Raw genomic sequence first — 16,129 nt, 5'->3', positions numbered from 1 at the left:
TGCGTGCGCATGCGCAAATATGGCTCAGTGGCCGCCATATTGGTGGGGGCGATGTTCTTTCAAGGAATTCCACGTGTAAACCACGTAAAATAAACCATAATTTGCATATTTGAGTAGTAATGTAATGTGTTTAAAATTGAGCAATATAAAATGCAACTGTGTCAGGCCGTCAGCTTTAAAACATGGAGCCATTTTTACCACTTAAACTTCTTTAAAAGTTGTTCAACAAGTCTGAGTAGGCTATATTGGACACAAATTTAGGCTAGCTGCTTGCCATTAGCCGTTGCAAAATGTTGTAATGGCTTTTCACACCAAATAAACTGGTATTTGAAAAAAAATACCCAAGCATTTCTCTATGTTTTTTAATAAAGGTTGTGAAATAACTCAAGGACTCATTTCACGCCTACTAAAAACAGAGTTGCTCAATTACTTATTTATCTATCTATTCATTTATTTATTTATTTATTTTAGTTTGCTGACAAAGTTTCTTGGATAAGAAGCAAAACGTCCGACACCTTCAAAGAAGTACAGATGGCGGCTGAAGAAACCTTTTCATCGATTGCTCATTTATTGTGCGCCAGCAAAGCCGCAAACTCCACCAGGGTGCGTGTGGGCCTTCCCGACATGCCCTTCTTCAAGTACGGAATTTCATCCTTGTTACTCATTACTCCTGCGATGTCCAGATGAGCCCAGTGTGGCGAAGTGACAAATTCCCTCAAGAATGCAGCCGCCGTGCATGCGCCGCCCGACCTACAGGGAATCAAATCAGAGATCGTTTGAGAATGTCAGGCTTCCTACTTTTCTGTTTCTGATATGTACCTGCTGTATTTGCCGATGTTGTTGAGGTCAGCGAGCTGGCTGTCCGTCACCTGTCTGGTGTAATGCTGGTACAAAGGCATTCGCCACACTCTGTCGCCTGTCACGATACTGGCCTACGTTGGGGAAAAACACTTTTTGTCAGCATCAGATTGGATAGATACTGGATTGCGTTTGTGTGAGACCTTATGCAGCTGTTCCCAAAGCCAATCAGAGTTGGTGAACACTCCAGCCGCCGCCGAGCCTAGTGCAACGTCCATGGCCCCTTAGCAAACACACAAACGCAATGGTTACTGCACGTGCCTCTTTTGAAAACAGGCGTACGCGTTTCATTTTGAGCAAAATGGGTCCATCCAATCTTACCGGTTAGCGTAGCAACATTGACGACGGCTTTGGGGTTGAAGGTATGCGCGTAACAGAGTGCGTCGGCGAGGATTAGGCGGCCTTCTGCATCAGTGTTGTCTACCTGTGAGTTCAGAGAAGCGTCCAAGCATTTCACGGTGAACAGGGATGATCCATTTTCTTTACCTTTCAATGACATCGTCCACTGACCTGGATAGTTTTACCGTTCTTTGCCGTGACAACGTCACCTGGTTTGGTCGCCTTGCCGCTGGGCATGTTCTCGCACAATGGAGCCAGGCCTGGTGAGGTCCAAAAAGGATTAGTACGGAAACATTCCGATTTGTACATTGTCCCTGGTCAACTATAAAGTATAGAATTGGACAATTAGTTAGATCTTTTCAAATTTTCTGAAAATGTGTATCTGTGTGTGTGGATATATGTATCGTCAGATTTCCAGTTTCCCAAATAGTGAATATTGTCGGATTTCTGATCGACTAATTATTGTAATTTTTGTCTTAATAAAATAATCATCTCCTTTTACATTTAAAAACATTTATCAACATTTTTACCAATTTTGGGACGAATGTTACGGAGCAAATCACGTGTGTGTGTGTGTGTGTGTGTGTGTGTGTGTGTGTGTGTGTGTGTGTGTGTGTGTGTGTGTGTGTGTGTGTGTGTGTGTGTGGCTCTCACTGAAAAACATTTCTAAATATTTTACTTTCATGGCTGGCTCTCTTAGTCAAAAAGGTTCCCGACCCCTGCCACAGAGCAACAAAGTTTGCAAGACTGACAATCTCTAGTCATGATCGTAACCAAAAACATCCTTCAGAAATCCACAAAAATTTGATGTAATTCTTTATCCTTATTGTATGTCCATTAAGACACTTGAAGGTTCAATTTCTCAATTATGTCTCCTTTCCTCTAACACGCATGACTGAAGGAGTGACGCTCACCGATGATATTGATTGGCAGCTTGAGGGCGGCCGCCGTGACGACCGCGGAGCACACGGTGGCGGCTCCGCCCATATCGGCTCGCATCATATCCATGGAAGCCGAAGGCTTCAGAGAAATGCCGCCACTGGGAATAGAGAGAGGAGATAAATAATATGCAAGCGCACGAGTCATCAGGGTGTGTTTGTGGCAGGTTACCTGTCGAAGGTGATGCCCTTGCCGACCAGAAGCAGCGGGGCCTGGGCGCTATCGGGTGAGCCGTTGTAGTGCAGCTCCAGGAAGACAGGGGGCTCTTCTGAGCCTTTGGCCACGCTGAGAAATGCGCCCATCCCTTGCTCCTCGATCCACGCCTGGGATCTGTGAGTCGGGCATAGTCAAGTCACAACTTTTTTTTTACTCGCCCTTTTGTCAGAGAAGTTTGTTTGGACACTGTGAACATAGGCTCGAACACAGGAAGATTGTCTTTTAGTGCCGGCGGCCATTCATGACCAACGCCCAACCTCTGCGGCCCTCTGCCAAACTATTTATTGAGAGTATATGCAAATTGAAGTGACCACACCCCTGGACGTCCCATGCACCAATATTTGTAAACCAACAGAACATAGACATTTTAATGGGTTGTCTTTCCATGAACTGATAGATTTGTAACCTGGCTAATGAGCTCTTCCTGCAAAGGAGTTTACGAAGTCCTAAATTGTGGGCCTTGTGTTCGGCCAACTAACCATACAACAGCACTAATAAAGGCAACAGCATGAAACTTTTAAATATGATAACTTCTATTGTGTCTATTCTCACATCAGCTTGAAAGGTGTCACTGTATACTGATCTGTTTGATTTTATATTCAATATAGAACAATGGGTGTGTTTTGAAATTCATGCATATGAATTCAATTCACCTGGTTTAACAAAAGCAGAGTGCCAATGAGAGGCACTTATAAATGAAATGTATTATTATTATTATTATTATTATTATTATTAAGCCTCAATCCACCCTGTTTTAGATGCCTCCCTGCTCCCACACAAGCAGGTGTGTTAAGAGAATGAAGACATCTAAAATAGCCTTGTTACGGTCTCGCTCGGTGAGAGGCGCTTATAAATCAAATGTATTATTATTATTATCATTATTATTATTATTATTAGTCAGTCCCACTGGAATACAGCATCTTTTCAGTTAAAACATTGTGTTTTAACGCCATATAGAGGTACATTCTTGAATGAATAGAGGCAGTTCTTGAATATTGTGCATGGGCATCAATGGCTTATTTTTTCGTTTTCCTGGTATGTTACCTGCAATTTCCCTCTAAAATCACACTTGTATAATATTACTACCAGTAATATAATAAATACTATACCTCTTATGGACTATTACCCGGTCACCATATTGCACAAGCCTGTCTTCAATGGTCTTGGCAAAAGCGGTGGGAGTGATGTGATTGGCCGGAGCCTCCATTAAGAGGCGGGCTAGATTTTGCCCTTCAGCGTACAGCACTCCTTTCTCCCACGTTGCCAGTTCGGCACTAAACAGAGTCATACACGCGCACAAAAACACACACACACAAACGCTTTGCATACAGATACCTGTACTCCCGGCAGTGTGCAATCCTAACCACCATTTTTACAAAATGCCAAAGTAACTTACCCTGAAAAGAGAGCTGTTAGCCTCTACAGTTGAGATGTGCTACAACACGAGCAGATGCTCCACTACTGAATGAACTACACTCCTGGTCATACCTGGCATGAGGCTTCACAGTCACTTTGGGCTTTTTCTTGGATTTCAGCTGCTCATACTGAAACAGGCCCAGGTAGGCGCCCTCCGCTGCCGACTGAGGGTCACCGCAGCTGTCCACCTCCACGTGGTTCACATCCAGGTCCTGAAGAACCCTGCAGCCCGCTGACACAGCCGTGCGGATGTTCTCCTTCGCGCAGTCCCAGTTCTCCGCCCCGCATACACCCGCCTTGAGTTCATCCAGACTGACCACGGCAACACACGGGAAGTCCTGGATGACAAACAGTGAATCAGTGGGTGACAAAACTTGCTGAGATAATTCAGTTTTTAATTCTACAGATGTGAAATTCCCCACCTTGTGGACTCCATAGAATACTCTGCTTTTGCCTTTCTTAAGAGACGGTCCAGAACTGCAATGACAGATTATGTAATTGTCGTGTTTGCTCACTGAAATAAGAAGCCCAAACATGAATATGAAAGCTTTGATGGCCCAAAAATCAAGGATGAGTAATTACAGACAAGTATGCACAGACACCCAAAACTAACACTTGATGCTGTTATTTATTGTAATTGTGCTGAAAATACGTCTGTGACTGCCCAGAGCAATATTTGCAGGAACCCAAATGTTTGGTCAACTGTGTTCTTTAGGTATCAGTATGGATCAGAGCTTTTCATTAATTTGTTCCAATTACGTATTGTAAATGATACCGAATTGGTGCATCTCGAGTATTAAATGAAAGTAAACAGCAGCTTTTAATTTGGTAATACAAATCTGGACGTTGGTCATTTTTTTGCTTTTGAAATACGTTACATTGTATAGCAGTGTATCAGACTTTTCTTTCTCAAAAGAAAAGTGTGATACACTGTTTCTCAAAAAGAACGTTCTCAAAAGCGAAAGTATAACGTGAAAGTGCAACAAATGATTAAAGGACGAAATATGATTAATTCACTGAATATTTTTGTGTTGGCAGAGAGAAACTGACATGTTCAGTAATTCGGTCAACTTTCCAGACACTTTGCGGTCAAAACCTTCAGCTGCCTCCGTCAAATGAAGGCTGCCTTCCTTTTCCTTCTTTTCGAACACCCCCAGCACTAAACCCTGCGAAAGGCAAAAAAAAACAAAAAAAAAACATTTTAGTTAATTAAGAGCAGACATTTCGGCCGGGAAAAAAATTGCAGTGTCTAAAATGCTGAATTATGTCCGGGCTATTCCTGTCACTTACTTTTCTTTCCATCTGGAGACTTTTGGAGACACAAAATGTCCGACAGGAGGAGGTCGGTCTGAGGGGCAGAACCACAGCTCTCCTCATAAGGAACATATTCGAAAACTCGAGATCATGTGAGGGGGCAAAGTACCAAATTGTAGCAGTACGTGGCGTCAAAGGTCGCACGCATGAACTGTAAAGATACCAACATTGAGCGAGGCGCTTTTACCTTACGTCATCAACTCGCGACTGACTATCAACAAAAAGATATTGAAAAAATTGAGCCCACACTTAAATAAATAACCATCATTTAATTTGAATATGCTTTTGAAATGTCTTTAATAACTCAAATTTAAATATGCGTTTAAAATAAGTGATTTTATTAACTCATTAACTCAAAATAAACGACAGTTTTGAAAGGCACTTAGAAATTAAATTGATTATTATTATTATTATTATTATTATTATTATTATTATTATTATTATTGTTATTGTTAAATTAAAATATAGAATGTGTTAATACAACCCTGTTTTCTGTGAAGAGCTACTTAGGTGAAAAAAATATATGCTTTCTTGGCCATGTAAACTGGCAAACCAAGAAAATAACAACAATTAGAAAAATCAATGAACAACTGTATTTTATCCAATACGGAGAGGCCTTTCGGGATGAATATCCTCAATCAATAATAGATATGTAAGCACATACGAAACAAATGTCCTTTTCAACATCAGTACATGAACAACATGCAAAAAGAAGTTGCTTTTAAAATATTTTGTCTGCTATCTCGTGTATTTTTGTGAACATAAGCAGTGATATTGGCCATTATGTTCATGCTGTCATGTTCAGATGATGACTGCAGAAAATTTGATCCACTTCTCACGTAATATTGTGTCTCCTTGGCAAGTTTCTCAAAAGCAAACAGTCATTGGCACCATCGTGACTGGAATTATCAATAGAGCAGATCCAGTGAAGAGATGGTGGGCTGCTCAGGCATTTTAACCTCCGCTTTCGGCAGCTTGATTCGACTCATGGCGACGACTCCACACACGACCAGGTGAGTGGTTGCGCTGGCAATGCTTAGCCAGAAGGACCAGTCAAGCTTGTCATCCAGGACGACCAAAGCGAAGAAATTCTCCCCGTAGTTGACCACCCGCTCGGTGAGCCTGTGGAGCCTCAAAGCTGCTAGGAAGCAGACAGCGGCCAGCATGACCAACACAGCTGGAAGCACAACATGGGGGGAAGTATTTTGAGGTTCAATAGGGCTGGATGCTTGTGACAAAGATTGTATTTTTTTTATTTTTTTAAATTGTGATTGAGAATTAATATGCAATTATTTTTTTCAAGGTCCTCAATTTTTATTTTAACAATAGGGTACAATGACAGCGGTCACACTACAATGGAAGACAACGTCAGGATTCGTACCGGCGATGGCATTCCACAGGTAGAGTCCCTTGTGACCCTTGATGCTCTGATAGGGGACCTTGCGTGCATTGTAAATGCTGAAGGACAGACTGACCAATGCAAAGAATACGGCCGCTAGCAGCAAGAGGATCACCATCACATGAAGTCCCCCGTTCAGTGTGCGCACCAGTTTTGGGAAGACTACAATACACACACACACACATTGGGTTATGTTTTAATGGAAAAAATGTTCTAAAGTTTATGTGGTGTTCATAAGAGACAATGTAAATGGTTGCAGGTGGCAGCTGACTGCTATGAGATTGAATCTTAATTTTGGACCACAGCTACGTCCCCGTTTTTGTAAGATGTGTAATAATACACTTGTGCATCCACATTATCCTAATTGATTGTTTTTAGATCCACTCTCAAAAAGACTTGAATTCGTTTTACAAATGAGCTGTAAACATGATATGTCAAATTAACAACAAAAATTAATTAATGTTGGCTTTTCTGTTGGCTGAACTCATTCACTGCCAGAGGATGTGCAAAAATGTGTCCACTCCAGTGCCAGGGTTTTTGTCATTTTCACTCAAATTGCACGACACATTCAATGTTGAGTTTTAGGACTACATAAACATTCAATTCAGCATAAGAAACCTTAGACTCTCTTCTTTCATCAGGAAAAAAAGAGTTAATTCTTAAGTTATATAGGTCTGGAGTTATTTGAGCTTGAAATGGGGGTGGCTGTACAAAATACAATACAACGCATACGTATTGATTTATATTGTGCTTTAACAACAGCTGAAGCTGTAACAAAGCACGAACATGGACAAAAGGCAAATGCTGCCCCCTCGTGGAAGGGAAAATATTGCCCGAGGTCCGACCAGCGCTTTATCAGCACCCCCCCCCTCCACTGCGCATGCTAGAAAAACTAAAACCCAAACAAATTCGGAAATTGCGTTCCACGTCTTGCTTTTAAATTCCTGAATAAAATTGGGAATTGCACTGAAAGACTGAAAATAGTTGTCGATTAATCTAAGGACTGAGGACCCACGTTGGTTTTAAGAATGTAATGTGAGCGAAATTGGGCTCCATGCATGCACTCCTGCTGGAAAACTTTTTATCCTACTGTGGATTTTGGAACGTCGGCTCCCAAGCCCGCACTTCTTGGTCTTGCCTCCGCGGAAGAGACCATAGTAAACGTCCCCGGTGAATAGCTCCAGCTCAGGGTTGGATGCGTTGACGATGTCGACCCCGGTTTTGCACAAAATGTGCCCGGTGACCCAGCGTTCCGTGGACAGGGCTACCAACAGGAGGGCCACGGACCCGACGCAGAGCACCGAGGCCGCCGAGAAGCTTATCCGTTTCCACAGCGAAGGCATCCTACGCCGACCAGCCCCGCGTCTCTCCCTAGGAGTCGGAACACCCCGCCGGGCAGCGACCGCAGCCAAGCGCCGTCGGCCACCTCCTGCATCGGTTTTACCAGGCGGGCTGAATTAGAAAAAGGAACAGTGGACATAAAGTAAGAGCTGTTGGCACGTTCGTCACTAGGAAAGGAGTAACCGAATCTATCGCGGTCAAAAGGATGCCTTACTGGGGAGAAACTCTATCCTGCTTGCTACGCGCTGCTCTTCATCGGAGCGCAATAAATTGCCTTTGGTTGACATCTAATTGGCGACCTTTATGCATGGTGAAGAGATAAAAGATAAAAACCATACATGCGTGGGTAATTACGCAACCTTGGATACCAAAGGTTACAATTTACTCTCAAGCAGCGTGGAGGGGCAATTTTTTGAATAATAGCATTTATCTTTCTCTCTGTCCATACAAAAATACGAAAATGAAAATCGTTAATCATAAAACAGTACTGTATTGTATTTTTATTCGTATTTGAAACCCCCCCCCCCAAAAAAAAAAAAATCTTAACTTTATAGTATCATGAAGCTGGAGTAAAAAATAATGAAGCTAACTTGGATACCAAATGTTATAATTTACTCCCAAGCAGCGTGTAGGGGCCATATTGAAATTGTAATTGTACAGGAGATGCTGTAAAAGCATCTATCTTTCTCTCTCTCTATCCATAAGAAAATGAAAAATGAGGTTAATAAAACAGGATTGTGTTGTATTTTTATTTGTATTTGATATCCCCCCCAAAAAATATCTACTTTATCGTATCATGAAGCTGGAGTAAAAATAATTTTGATTGCGTAAGTGTGAAGATCCGCGCTACCACTTGCGTCACAGTGTGCGTGATGGCGTATGATGTTGACGTCTGACGTCAGCCTCCCAGGCAGCGCGGTGTATCGCTGAAAAGATGGCGGACTCGCTATCAACTAGTCTTCCGGACGATCCGGATAAAGAGGACGGCAGCGGCGCCAGGACGTCGAGGACAGGCAGAAGCAAATGGAGGGATGGTGGCACGGATAGCCTGCGGTTCAGCGACAACAATGGCAGCGGAAAGGGGAAGAAACGCAACCTGTCAGGTGAGAAAGCTAGTCAGGCTAGGGGCGACGCGGGATAGCCCCTCAGTTTGACAGCAGGAGCAAGCAGCCGCTGGCTTGGCTGTTGTCGCGACTGATGAGATGGCGAACCGGGAGTATTCTGATTGTACTGCGCGGTAACGTCATTTAGAGACGTGAATCAAATTATTTTCACGACATTCTAGCGTCCTGTTGGATATACAGTAGTTACAACAATATTATGCGAGCTAACTTGTGTTCAACACGGCAAATGGACACTATGCTGTTCATCGTTTGTCAGCACCAGCTTTTTATGCAATGTAAGAAATGTGCAAGGAATTGACTCCATGGTGCATGATATGTTTATGCAGATCTGTCCTTGGTCAGATTTGTCACTACCGAGCTCACCAGAGGTTACTTCCTGGAGCACAATGAGGCCAAGTACACAGAGCGCAGGGAAAAGGTCTACACCTGCCTCCGCATCCCCAAGGAACTGGAGAAGGTGATGATTTGTGCAGTAAATAAAACAATGACCCGAGTTTTAACCCGTTTGATAGATGGAATCGGATCATACAGAAACTCATCTTGGTGGCTGACCATTCCACTGTGCAACGGAAACCACCCTGCATTTTAAACAAAAGAAACATACTCAAATTAATCTAACTTAACTAGTTTCACTTATTGACTAAAATAATCTATTGAGTTTCAATCATGAGGTGGCAATTATGCTGCATTGATCCCTGAGTGAGAGAACAGGTGAGTTTTACAACACTGATCAGACAATTGAGTGTATGAAATCGTGAATAAATTGGTTCTTCAGCTATTTTCAACATGTACGTTAAAATTCACATTACCCTGCGCATTAAAATTCTTGCTAATGACAAATAATTGATCATATTTGTATGCTATGTCATGTCAGTTTACGCTAGCCGGTTACTTAGGCCAATATGTAAGCTAATACTTTTGAAAACTAGCGAGTAAAGTTGTTAATGTAACACTTGCTCATATTTCCCACTTTATCTCTTTTGTTCAGTTGATGACATTTGGCTTCTTCCTCTGCCTGGATGCGTTCCTCTACGTCTTCACTCTGTTGCCCCTCAGAGTGCTGCTGGCCCTCCTGCAACTTCTCACTCTGCCATGCTGTGGTCTTGGGTAAGAAACACCAACCTCCCAGCCAAATTAATTTCATCGACAGAAATGTGGAGTGCATTATTGTTAATTACTGATAGGGGGCAGTAGATAACGAAGTACTGTTCCTGTAGTAGTGGGCGCCTTCTGCAGCCAGCCCAGGTGTGCGATGTCCTAAAAGGCTTCATCATGGTCCTGTGTTACTCCATGATGACCTATGTAGATTACGCCATGATGTACCACCTCATCCGTGGCCAATCCGTCATCAAACTTTACATCATCTACAACATGCTGGAGGTACTGGCGGAACAATGACTAGGATCATCATGACGGTGGCGGCTAACCTTCTCATCATCTCCTTCTCACTCTGTTTTTGTAATTTTTTTTGGGGGGGCAGGTAGCCGACCGCCTCTTCTCGTCATTTGGCCAGGACATCTTGGATGCGCTATATTGGACGGCCACGGAGCCCAAAGAGAAGAAGCGGGCGCACATCGGTGTCATCCCCCATTTCTTCATGGCCGTGCTCTACGTTTGTATCCTTTACTATATCTTACCTGTCAACCAGCCGTATTTTGCCGTGTTCTGTACAATTTGTGCACATTTTTAGATGTGTACGGCATACAAGAAAGTTTGTATGGGAAATGCAAGAATTGTTAAATATCATTTTGAGATATTTCCGATTCCGTTTTCGTAATTAAATATGAGCACTGATGTTAATGATAACAAATATCGCTTCTAATGAAAAGCAAAGTGGCACCGAGAAAACAAGTCCGTGCCAAAAGTCTTGAAGAAACAAACGTTTAGAGAAGTGGAATTATATTTTCAATTAAATTAAACATTTTACCTTGTTTTTTTTCATTCATATTTTTATAAACATTACACATCATAAGAACACAAATTCAAATTCTTTTTTTGCTGTGGACAAATTCAATTTGTCCCCCGAAAAAAAAAAAACAACACCACAATGCTCTATAACAAAGGACATACAGTGCTTGATTATTGCTAAAAATATGTTGTAACTTGTTAAAGGTGTTCATGTTTAAATGTGAAATTTTATTCATAAAACTGCATGATGAAATATTACACACGCATGTTTTTTTTTCTCAGTAAGTAAGGAAAAATGGAGCCGTTAGTAAGGTCACACTGTCCACAGGTTGACAGGTATTCTATACGTCTCCCTTTCAGGTCAATGGTTGCTTTGCACGGGAGCATAATAAAGAAACAAGACAGTCTATATCAATGTCGCATGTACTTTTCTGGTTGCTCTTATTTGCATCAGCTCAGTTGAAAAATAAAATAAAATCCAGTCTTTTTCAGCGATTAAAACAATAAAATGACATGGGGCACATCTTGTGTGTACTGTTTAATATCCTCAACCTGCCTGATGCCAGTTCTCCACGCCATCCTCATCATGGTCCAGGCCACCACGCTCAACGTCGCCTTCAACTCCCACAACAAGTCACTCCTCACTATCATGATGTCCAACAATGTGAGTGGGCCCGATTGTCTGGCCAGGTCCTTGATTATCTTTTTTTTTGCAATAAATTTGAACTGAAAGAGGGCCTTCATCTTTAATCAAGGGATGATGGTCACCTCATGTTGTGGCCAGTAAATGTAAAGTCAAGGTACGATCTGATTCATTTATTTATTTTTTTCTCCATGCAGTTTGTGGAAATCAAAGGAGGCGTGTTCAAGAAGTTTGAGAAGAACAACCTTTTCCAAATGTCAAACAGCGGTAAGTGGATCTACACACAAAGCTAAAATGTCAAATTTAACTAATTTACTGACATTCCTGAATTTATTCGGGAATTGACAAGTGGAGCGCCATTCCCGGATTTGTTTGGGTTTTGGATTTTCCTGCGGGTGGGTGTCGTTAAAGCGCTGGTCAGACCTCTGGTAATGTTTTCCCTTCCACAAGGGGGCAGCATTTCCCTTTTGTCCATGTTCACACCTTGTTACAGCTTCAGCTGTTTTGATGTGCTGTATTTGATGTATTTTGTACAGCTGCCCCCATTTCAAGGTCAGATAACTCCAGACACATATAACTTAGGAATTAACTTTTTTTTTCAAATGAAAGCAGAGAGTCTAAGGTTTCGTACGCTGAATTGAACCTTTATGTTGTCGTAAAAGTCAATATTCTGCGGGTCCTGCAATTTGAGTGAAAATGACAAAAACCCTGCCATTGGAGTAGACACATTTTTGCACATCGTCTGGCAGTGAATGAGTTAATACAAGCTTCCTTTTGTGTCTTTGTTTTGTTTTTCACTCCAGATATAAAAGAAAGATTCAATAACTATATCCTCCTGATCATCGTCTGCCTCAGGAACATGCAGCAGTTCTCCTGGAATCCCGGTAACCACATTACTCAAAGACGTCTACCAGATAAATGTACCCTGAATATGAACAATTGAATTCGGTGACGTAATTATTGCAAAAACAAGATAACATATTTGAATATGTTTCTAATCTTTGCAGTATGTTGTTATGCGTTAAAAAGAAAAACATAATTGACCCTCCCGACACTGTTGGTGTTCTCTCAGACCATCTATGGGTGCTTTTTCCCGACGTGGCCATGGTGATCGCCTCCGAGATAGCCGTGGACGTGGTCAAGCACGCCTTCATCACCAAATTCAACGACATCAGCGCTGACGTGAGTGCCGTTCACACTTAGAGGAAGTCTGCTAAGGTAGGATTTCGCGACATGCTTGATAATTTGGTGTTTTTTTATGTTACAGGTGTACGGAGAATACCGAGCCAGTCTCGCTTTTGACCTCGTCAGCAGTCGACAGAAAAATGTGAGATGTCACAATATTTTATGTATGTGTGTGTGTGTGTGTGTGTGTGTGTGTGTGTGTGTGTGTGTGTGTGTGTGTGTGTGTGTGTGTGTGTGTGTGTGTGTGTGTGTGTGTGTGTGTGTGTGTGTGTGTGTGTGTGTGTGCGCGCGCGTGTGCGTGTGTGCGCGCGCGTGTGCGTGTGTGCGTGTGCGTGTGCGTGTGCGTGTGCGTGTGCGTGTGTGTGTGTGTGTGTGTGTGCGTGTGCGTGTGCGTGTGCGTGTGCGTGTGTGTGTGTGTGTGATTTAAATCAAGCAAACAAAAAATAAAATGTGATGTTTATTGTCATATGAACAATAGGAAAACATGTTAAATCAAGATTTTTTTTTAACTTTGAAGCAACAACGTATTAAAAACTACCCACATGGTTCTGATTAATTCAAGCTAGCAAGCTAATTTTTTTAGAATAAAATATAAAATAATTATATGTGAAATATAATAAAATAAAGAAATAAAAGAAAAAAATGAAAGAAAAAAGTACAAAATAAATATACAAATAATACAAAAGAATATAAATTAAATAAAAGAAATAAAGAAAAAAAATGACAATACATGTACTCATTTTGTAATAAAGAATAAAATAACAAAGAAATAATAAAAAAAAGAATCACTGTAAATAAAAAAAAGACAATAATACTTTTTTTTTTGTCCTTAAGCAATGGCATGATCGTTGTGTGTTGATCATTTTGTGCCTGCGCCACCTCACAGGCGTATACAGACTACAGCGATTCCGTTTCCAGGCGAATGGGCTTCATTCCTCTTCCTCTAGCACTGCTGGTTAGTTGCCTGATACAGATTTTTTTTTTTTTTTTTTGTAATCTGTGGTGCAAAGTTATACTGGATCTACTTTTTTTACCCAGCTGATCCGTGTGGTAAGCAGCTCTGTGAAGATCCAAGGCTCGCTCTCCTTTATGTGTGTGCTGCTCTTCTATTTTGGGTAAATGTCGGCTATCTTGTGCTCACTTTTTTTTTTTCTTTTTGATATTCAATGAAATTCATCCCCATGTGTTATATGTTTACGACCAGGCTGATCACTTTGAAAGTGCTCAACAGCATCGTCCTGCTGGGCACGTCGTGCGCCTTCGTGAAGGAAGCAAATATGGAAAAGAAACTGTTTGACCCGCCACCCTCGGCCGTGTCCAGCCGGGTCAACTCGCGGGCTCACCGCGCCAAGCCGCCTCACACTGCCACGACACAGCAAGGTACCACAACGCATCGATGACGTGTCGTTAGGACAAAAAAAATAGGATCCTAACACACTAGAGACGTTATGTCTCTCGGTGTTTTATGGACACCCTACCCCCCGTGACCCAATCTAGGAATCCATAGTGATCAGGGAATGAATCCACTGTTACTAAACCCCACAATTCCCCCCACAGAACCAACGACGGACAAATCAGGAATACCCTTTGAGTCAGTTCGCCCACAACCGGCCTACGTGGCAGAGAACACCACACCGCCTGACGCCACGCTACCCAAAAGCGACTCGGACATATTCCTCACCACACCCGACGAGCAGGACGACGTCATCAAGATCATCAACACGGACGCGGGCATGGAGGAGGCGGTGCTAGTGCGCCGGACCCCCAAGAAAGACTTGCTAGAGATCGACCGCTTCACCATTTGCGGCAACCGGATCGACTGAACGCCGCAACGGCGGTGGCGACCGATCAGTATTTATTACAAACACAAACCAGTCCAGGCTTGACGCTGTTACTGCATTCGGGTCGGTGCAACAAGTTCACCGGGGGCTCGCTGGACCTGCTACCCGGTTGCTGCGCGACCTGCTTTAGACAGCGCGAGTCATAGAAACCGGTGATGTGAAACTGTTGCCGTAATGGTTACAACTGTGTTTGTAAAGCACAATTTATAGTTGGCCATTGTTTTAAGGAGCAAATCATTTGAGGGATTTCTTTTGTATTTTTTTTTATACTGAACAAATTTGACATTTTTATCTGAAGTGGCAGACTTGTAACAAGATGGAAGTCTGATTCCATAAAAAAAACATGTTACTGAATCATTAACCCGTTTCAGGTGGTCTGGAAAAGACGGCAATTGTTCTATCTTTAGGCCAGTTATCTTCTTTGCTAGGGTAGAATCATCATTTGCCGAGAATAATGACCAAACCCTATCACGAATCATCATCTGACCTCTCCCCAATATCTCAAGGTGTGCCCCAGGGCACCATCCTGTGTCCCCTGTACTTAATCATTTATTCTTTACACTTGACATGGGGAGGCGTCTTTTTCCGAGCAAGTGACTTTTTTTTTTTTTTAAATAAGTATGGTGTGATCAAATGTTATATATTTGATGAGCATCTGTGGGGCTTTTTCTAACGCTCCCACTGTGGTTTTATTTCTTTTTATGGCACAATAATGGTCCACGGGCCAGAAGTTGCCCAACTCTCGGTTCGGATCTTTTGCCATTGTCGCGGGTATGTGAGTTTTAATGAGACTTGCTGTGTTACTTTGGGGTAGAGTGAACGCTGGCACGCATGGCTGCCGCTGCTCACCCGCACAAAAAAATTGTGACTGTGAAGTGTACTTGAGAGTTTTGAAAGGCATTTATAAATGAAATTTATTATTATTATTATTATTATTATTATTATTATTATGATTCCTTCATGTCATGCTTTGAAGTAATCAAATGACCAAATTTGTTCTCCTTTCCTTCTCGTTTTGTGCACAAGCATCTCATTATCTTTCCAATAGTCTCCGTACTATCCATCAAGAACAACCTTTGCAGGTAAAAGGACTGAAACAAGAACATTTTCACTTCATTTTACATAAAATATGGAAAAAATATGCATACATTTTGTGTTGTAAGTTGTAAGTCTTTTTATGACATCCAACTGACCCAGATTAGCGGGATGTCACCATGTTGTTTTTGGACTGAATTATTTGTATTAGCATGAGAACATTCCATTGAAGTTTGAAATTAGATTCTAAATACATCCATCTCATCTTTTACTTGCTGCCTCTTTGGTTGTTTAACTGAACAATGTTACTGATAGCTTCTTCATTCGCTTCTTGTAAAGTGAGCCCGTGTGTGCGGACGCCTTCTTCACATAAGAGGAATACAAGTTTTTGTTTTGTAATATTCTTTTGCTGTGTTTTAATACATTTAGTGACCTCACCCAGCTATAGCAATCGTGTACTAATGTGTTTTGTACTGTGGTTGCTTTGAACAGACACAGCTTTTAATAATTGTGAGGGGGACTTTCGATAAGAAGGTTTCTTCAGCCGTCATCTGTACTTCTTTGAAGGTGT

General features: G+C 42.0%; 3 protein-coding genes across 5 annotated transcripts; 1 reads left to right on the top strand and 2 right to left on the bottom strand.

Moving 5' to 3' along the window:
* Positions 1 to 545: 545 nt before the first annotated feature.
* lap3 (leucine aminopeptidase 3) lies at positions 546 to 5,258 on the bottom strand. Its single transcript, XM_089005806.1, has 12 exons — positions 5,059 to 5,258; positions 4,819 to 4,934; positions 4,191 to 4,245; positions 3,841 to 4,106; positions 3,462 to 3,626; positions 2,308 to 2,466; positions 2,112 to 2,236; positions 1,369 to 1,457; positions 1,180 to 1,282; positions 1,002 to 1,081; positions 820 to 932; positions 546 to 750 (listed from the first exon to the last, which is right to left on the bottom strand). The coding sequence occupies exons 1-12, from the start codon at positions 5,152 to 5,154 to the stop codon at positions 564 to 566; spliced, it is 1,554 nt and encodes a 517-aa protein (XP_088861932.1). The 5' UTR covers positions 5,155 to 5,258; the 3' UTR covers positions 546 to 563.
* A 245-nt stretch (positions 5,259 to 5,503) lies between these two features.
* clrn2 (clarin 2) lies at positions 5,504 to 7,824 on the bottom strand. 2 transcript variants are annotated; one of them, XM_089005807.1, is made up of 3 exons: positions 7,572 to 7,824; positions 6,464 to 6,643; positions 5,504 to 6,259 (listed from the first exon to the last, which is right to left on the bottom strand). In XM_089005807.1, the coding sequence occupies exons 1-3, from the start codon at positions 7,822 to 7,824 to the stop codon at positions 5,991 to 5,993; spliced, it is 702 nt and encodes a 233-aa protein (XP_088861933.1). In that variant the 3' UTR covers positions 5,504 to 5,990. The 2 variants fall into 2 exon arrangements, with proteins under 2 accessions (XP_088861933.1, XP_088861934.1); XM_089005808.1 differs by having other exon boundaries at positions 7,620 to 7,824.
* A 34-nt stretch (positions 7,825 to 7,858) lies between these two features.
* Positions 7,859 to 15,829, top strand: tapt1b (transmembrane anterior posterior transformation 1b). Of its 2 annotated transcripts, none has more exons than XM_089005805.1 (15): positions 7,859 to 7,964; positions 8,725 to 8,925; positions 9,273 to 9,403; positions 9,935 to 10,053; positions 10,167 to 10,326; positions 10,427 to 10,562; positions 11,421 to 11,518; positions 11,695 to 11,764; positions 12,301 to 12,381; positions 12,570 to 12,679; positions 12,765 to 12,824; positions 13,569 to 13,637; positions 13,721 to 13,797; positions 13,887 to 14,062; positions 14,240 to 15,829. In XM_089005805.1, the coding sequence occupies exons 2-15, from the start codon at positions 8,757 to 8,759 to the stop codon at positions 14,503 to 14,505; spliced, it is 1,722 nt and encodes a 573-aa protein (XP_088861931.1). In that variant the 5' UTR covers positions 7,859 to 7,964; positions 8,725 to 8,756; the 3' UTR covers positions 14,506 to 15,829. The 2 variants fall into 2 exon arrangements, with proteins under 2 accessions (XP_088861931.1, XP_088861930.1); XM_089005804.1 differs by having other exon boundaries at positions 7,867 to 7,964; positions 10,164 to 10,326.
* Positions 15,830 to 16,129: the final 300 nt, after the last annotated feature.

This window comes from Hippocampus bargibanti, linkage group LG10, assembly GCF_051943395.1.
Source record: "Hippocampus bargibanti isolate YZ-2025 linkage group LG10, ASM5194339v1, whole genome shotgun sequence".
NCBI classification, from domain to species: domain Eukaryota; kingdom Metazoa; phylum Chordata; class Actinopteri; order Syngnathiformes; family Syngnathidae; genus Hippocampus; species Hippocampus bargibanti.
Note: the sequence above shows the minus strand (reverse complement) of the source record. Positions and strands in the feature narration are given on the sequence as shown.

Bases quoted from the DNA above. Each gene is read 5' to 3' on its own strand.
- lap3 (XM_089005806.1), bottom strand. From the start codon at position 5,154: ATGTTCCTTATGAGGAGAGCTGTGGTTCTGCCCCTCAGACCGACCTCC. The intron at 2,237-2,307 runs GTAACCTGCCAC...CTCTATTCCCAG, and splicing joins AAGGGCATCACCTTCGACAG to TGGCGGCATTTCTCTGAAGC. The intron at 751-819 runs GTACATATCAGA...GATTCCCTGTAG, and splicing joins AACATCGGCAAATACAGCAG to GTCGGGCGGCGCATGCACGG.
- clrn2 (XM_089005807.1), bottom strand. From the start codon at position 7,824: ATGCCTTCGCTGTGGAAACGGATAAGCTTCTCGGCGGCCTCGGTGCTC. The intron at 6,644-7,571 runs GTAGGATAAAAA...TGTGTATTGTAG, and splicing joins CCGACGTTCCAAAATCCACA to TCTTCCCAAAACTGGTGCGC. The intron at 6,260-6,463 runs GTACGAATCCTG...TTGTGCTTCCAG, and splicing joins CCTGTGGAATGCCATCGCCG to CTGTGTTGGTCATGCTGGCC.
- tapt1b (XM_089005804.1), top strand. From the start codon at position 8,757: ATGGCGGACTCGCTATCAACTAGTCTTCCGGACGATCCGGATAAAGAG. The intron at 8,926-9,272 runs GTGAGAAAGCTA...ATGTTTATGCAG, and splicing joins GAAGAAACGCAACCTGTCAG to ATCTGTCCTTGGTCAGATTT. The intron at 12,680-12,764 runs GTGAGTGCCGTT...TTTATGTTACAG, and splicing joins TCAACGACATCAGCGCTGAC to GTGTACGGAGAATACCGAGC.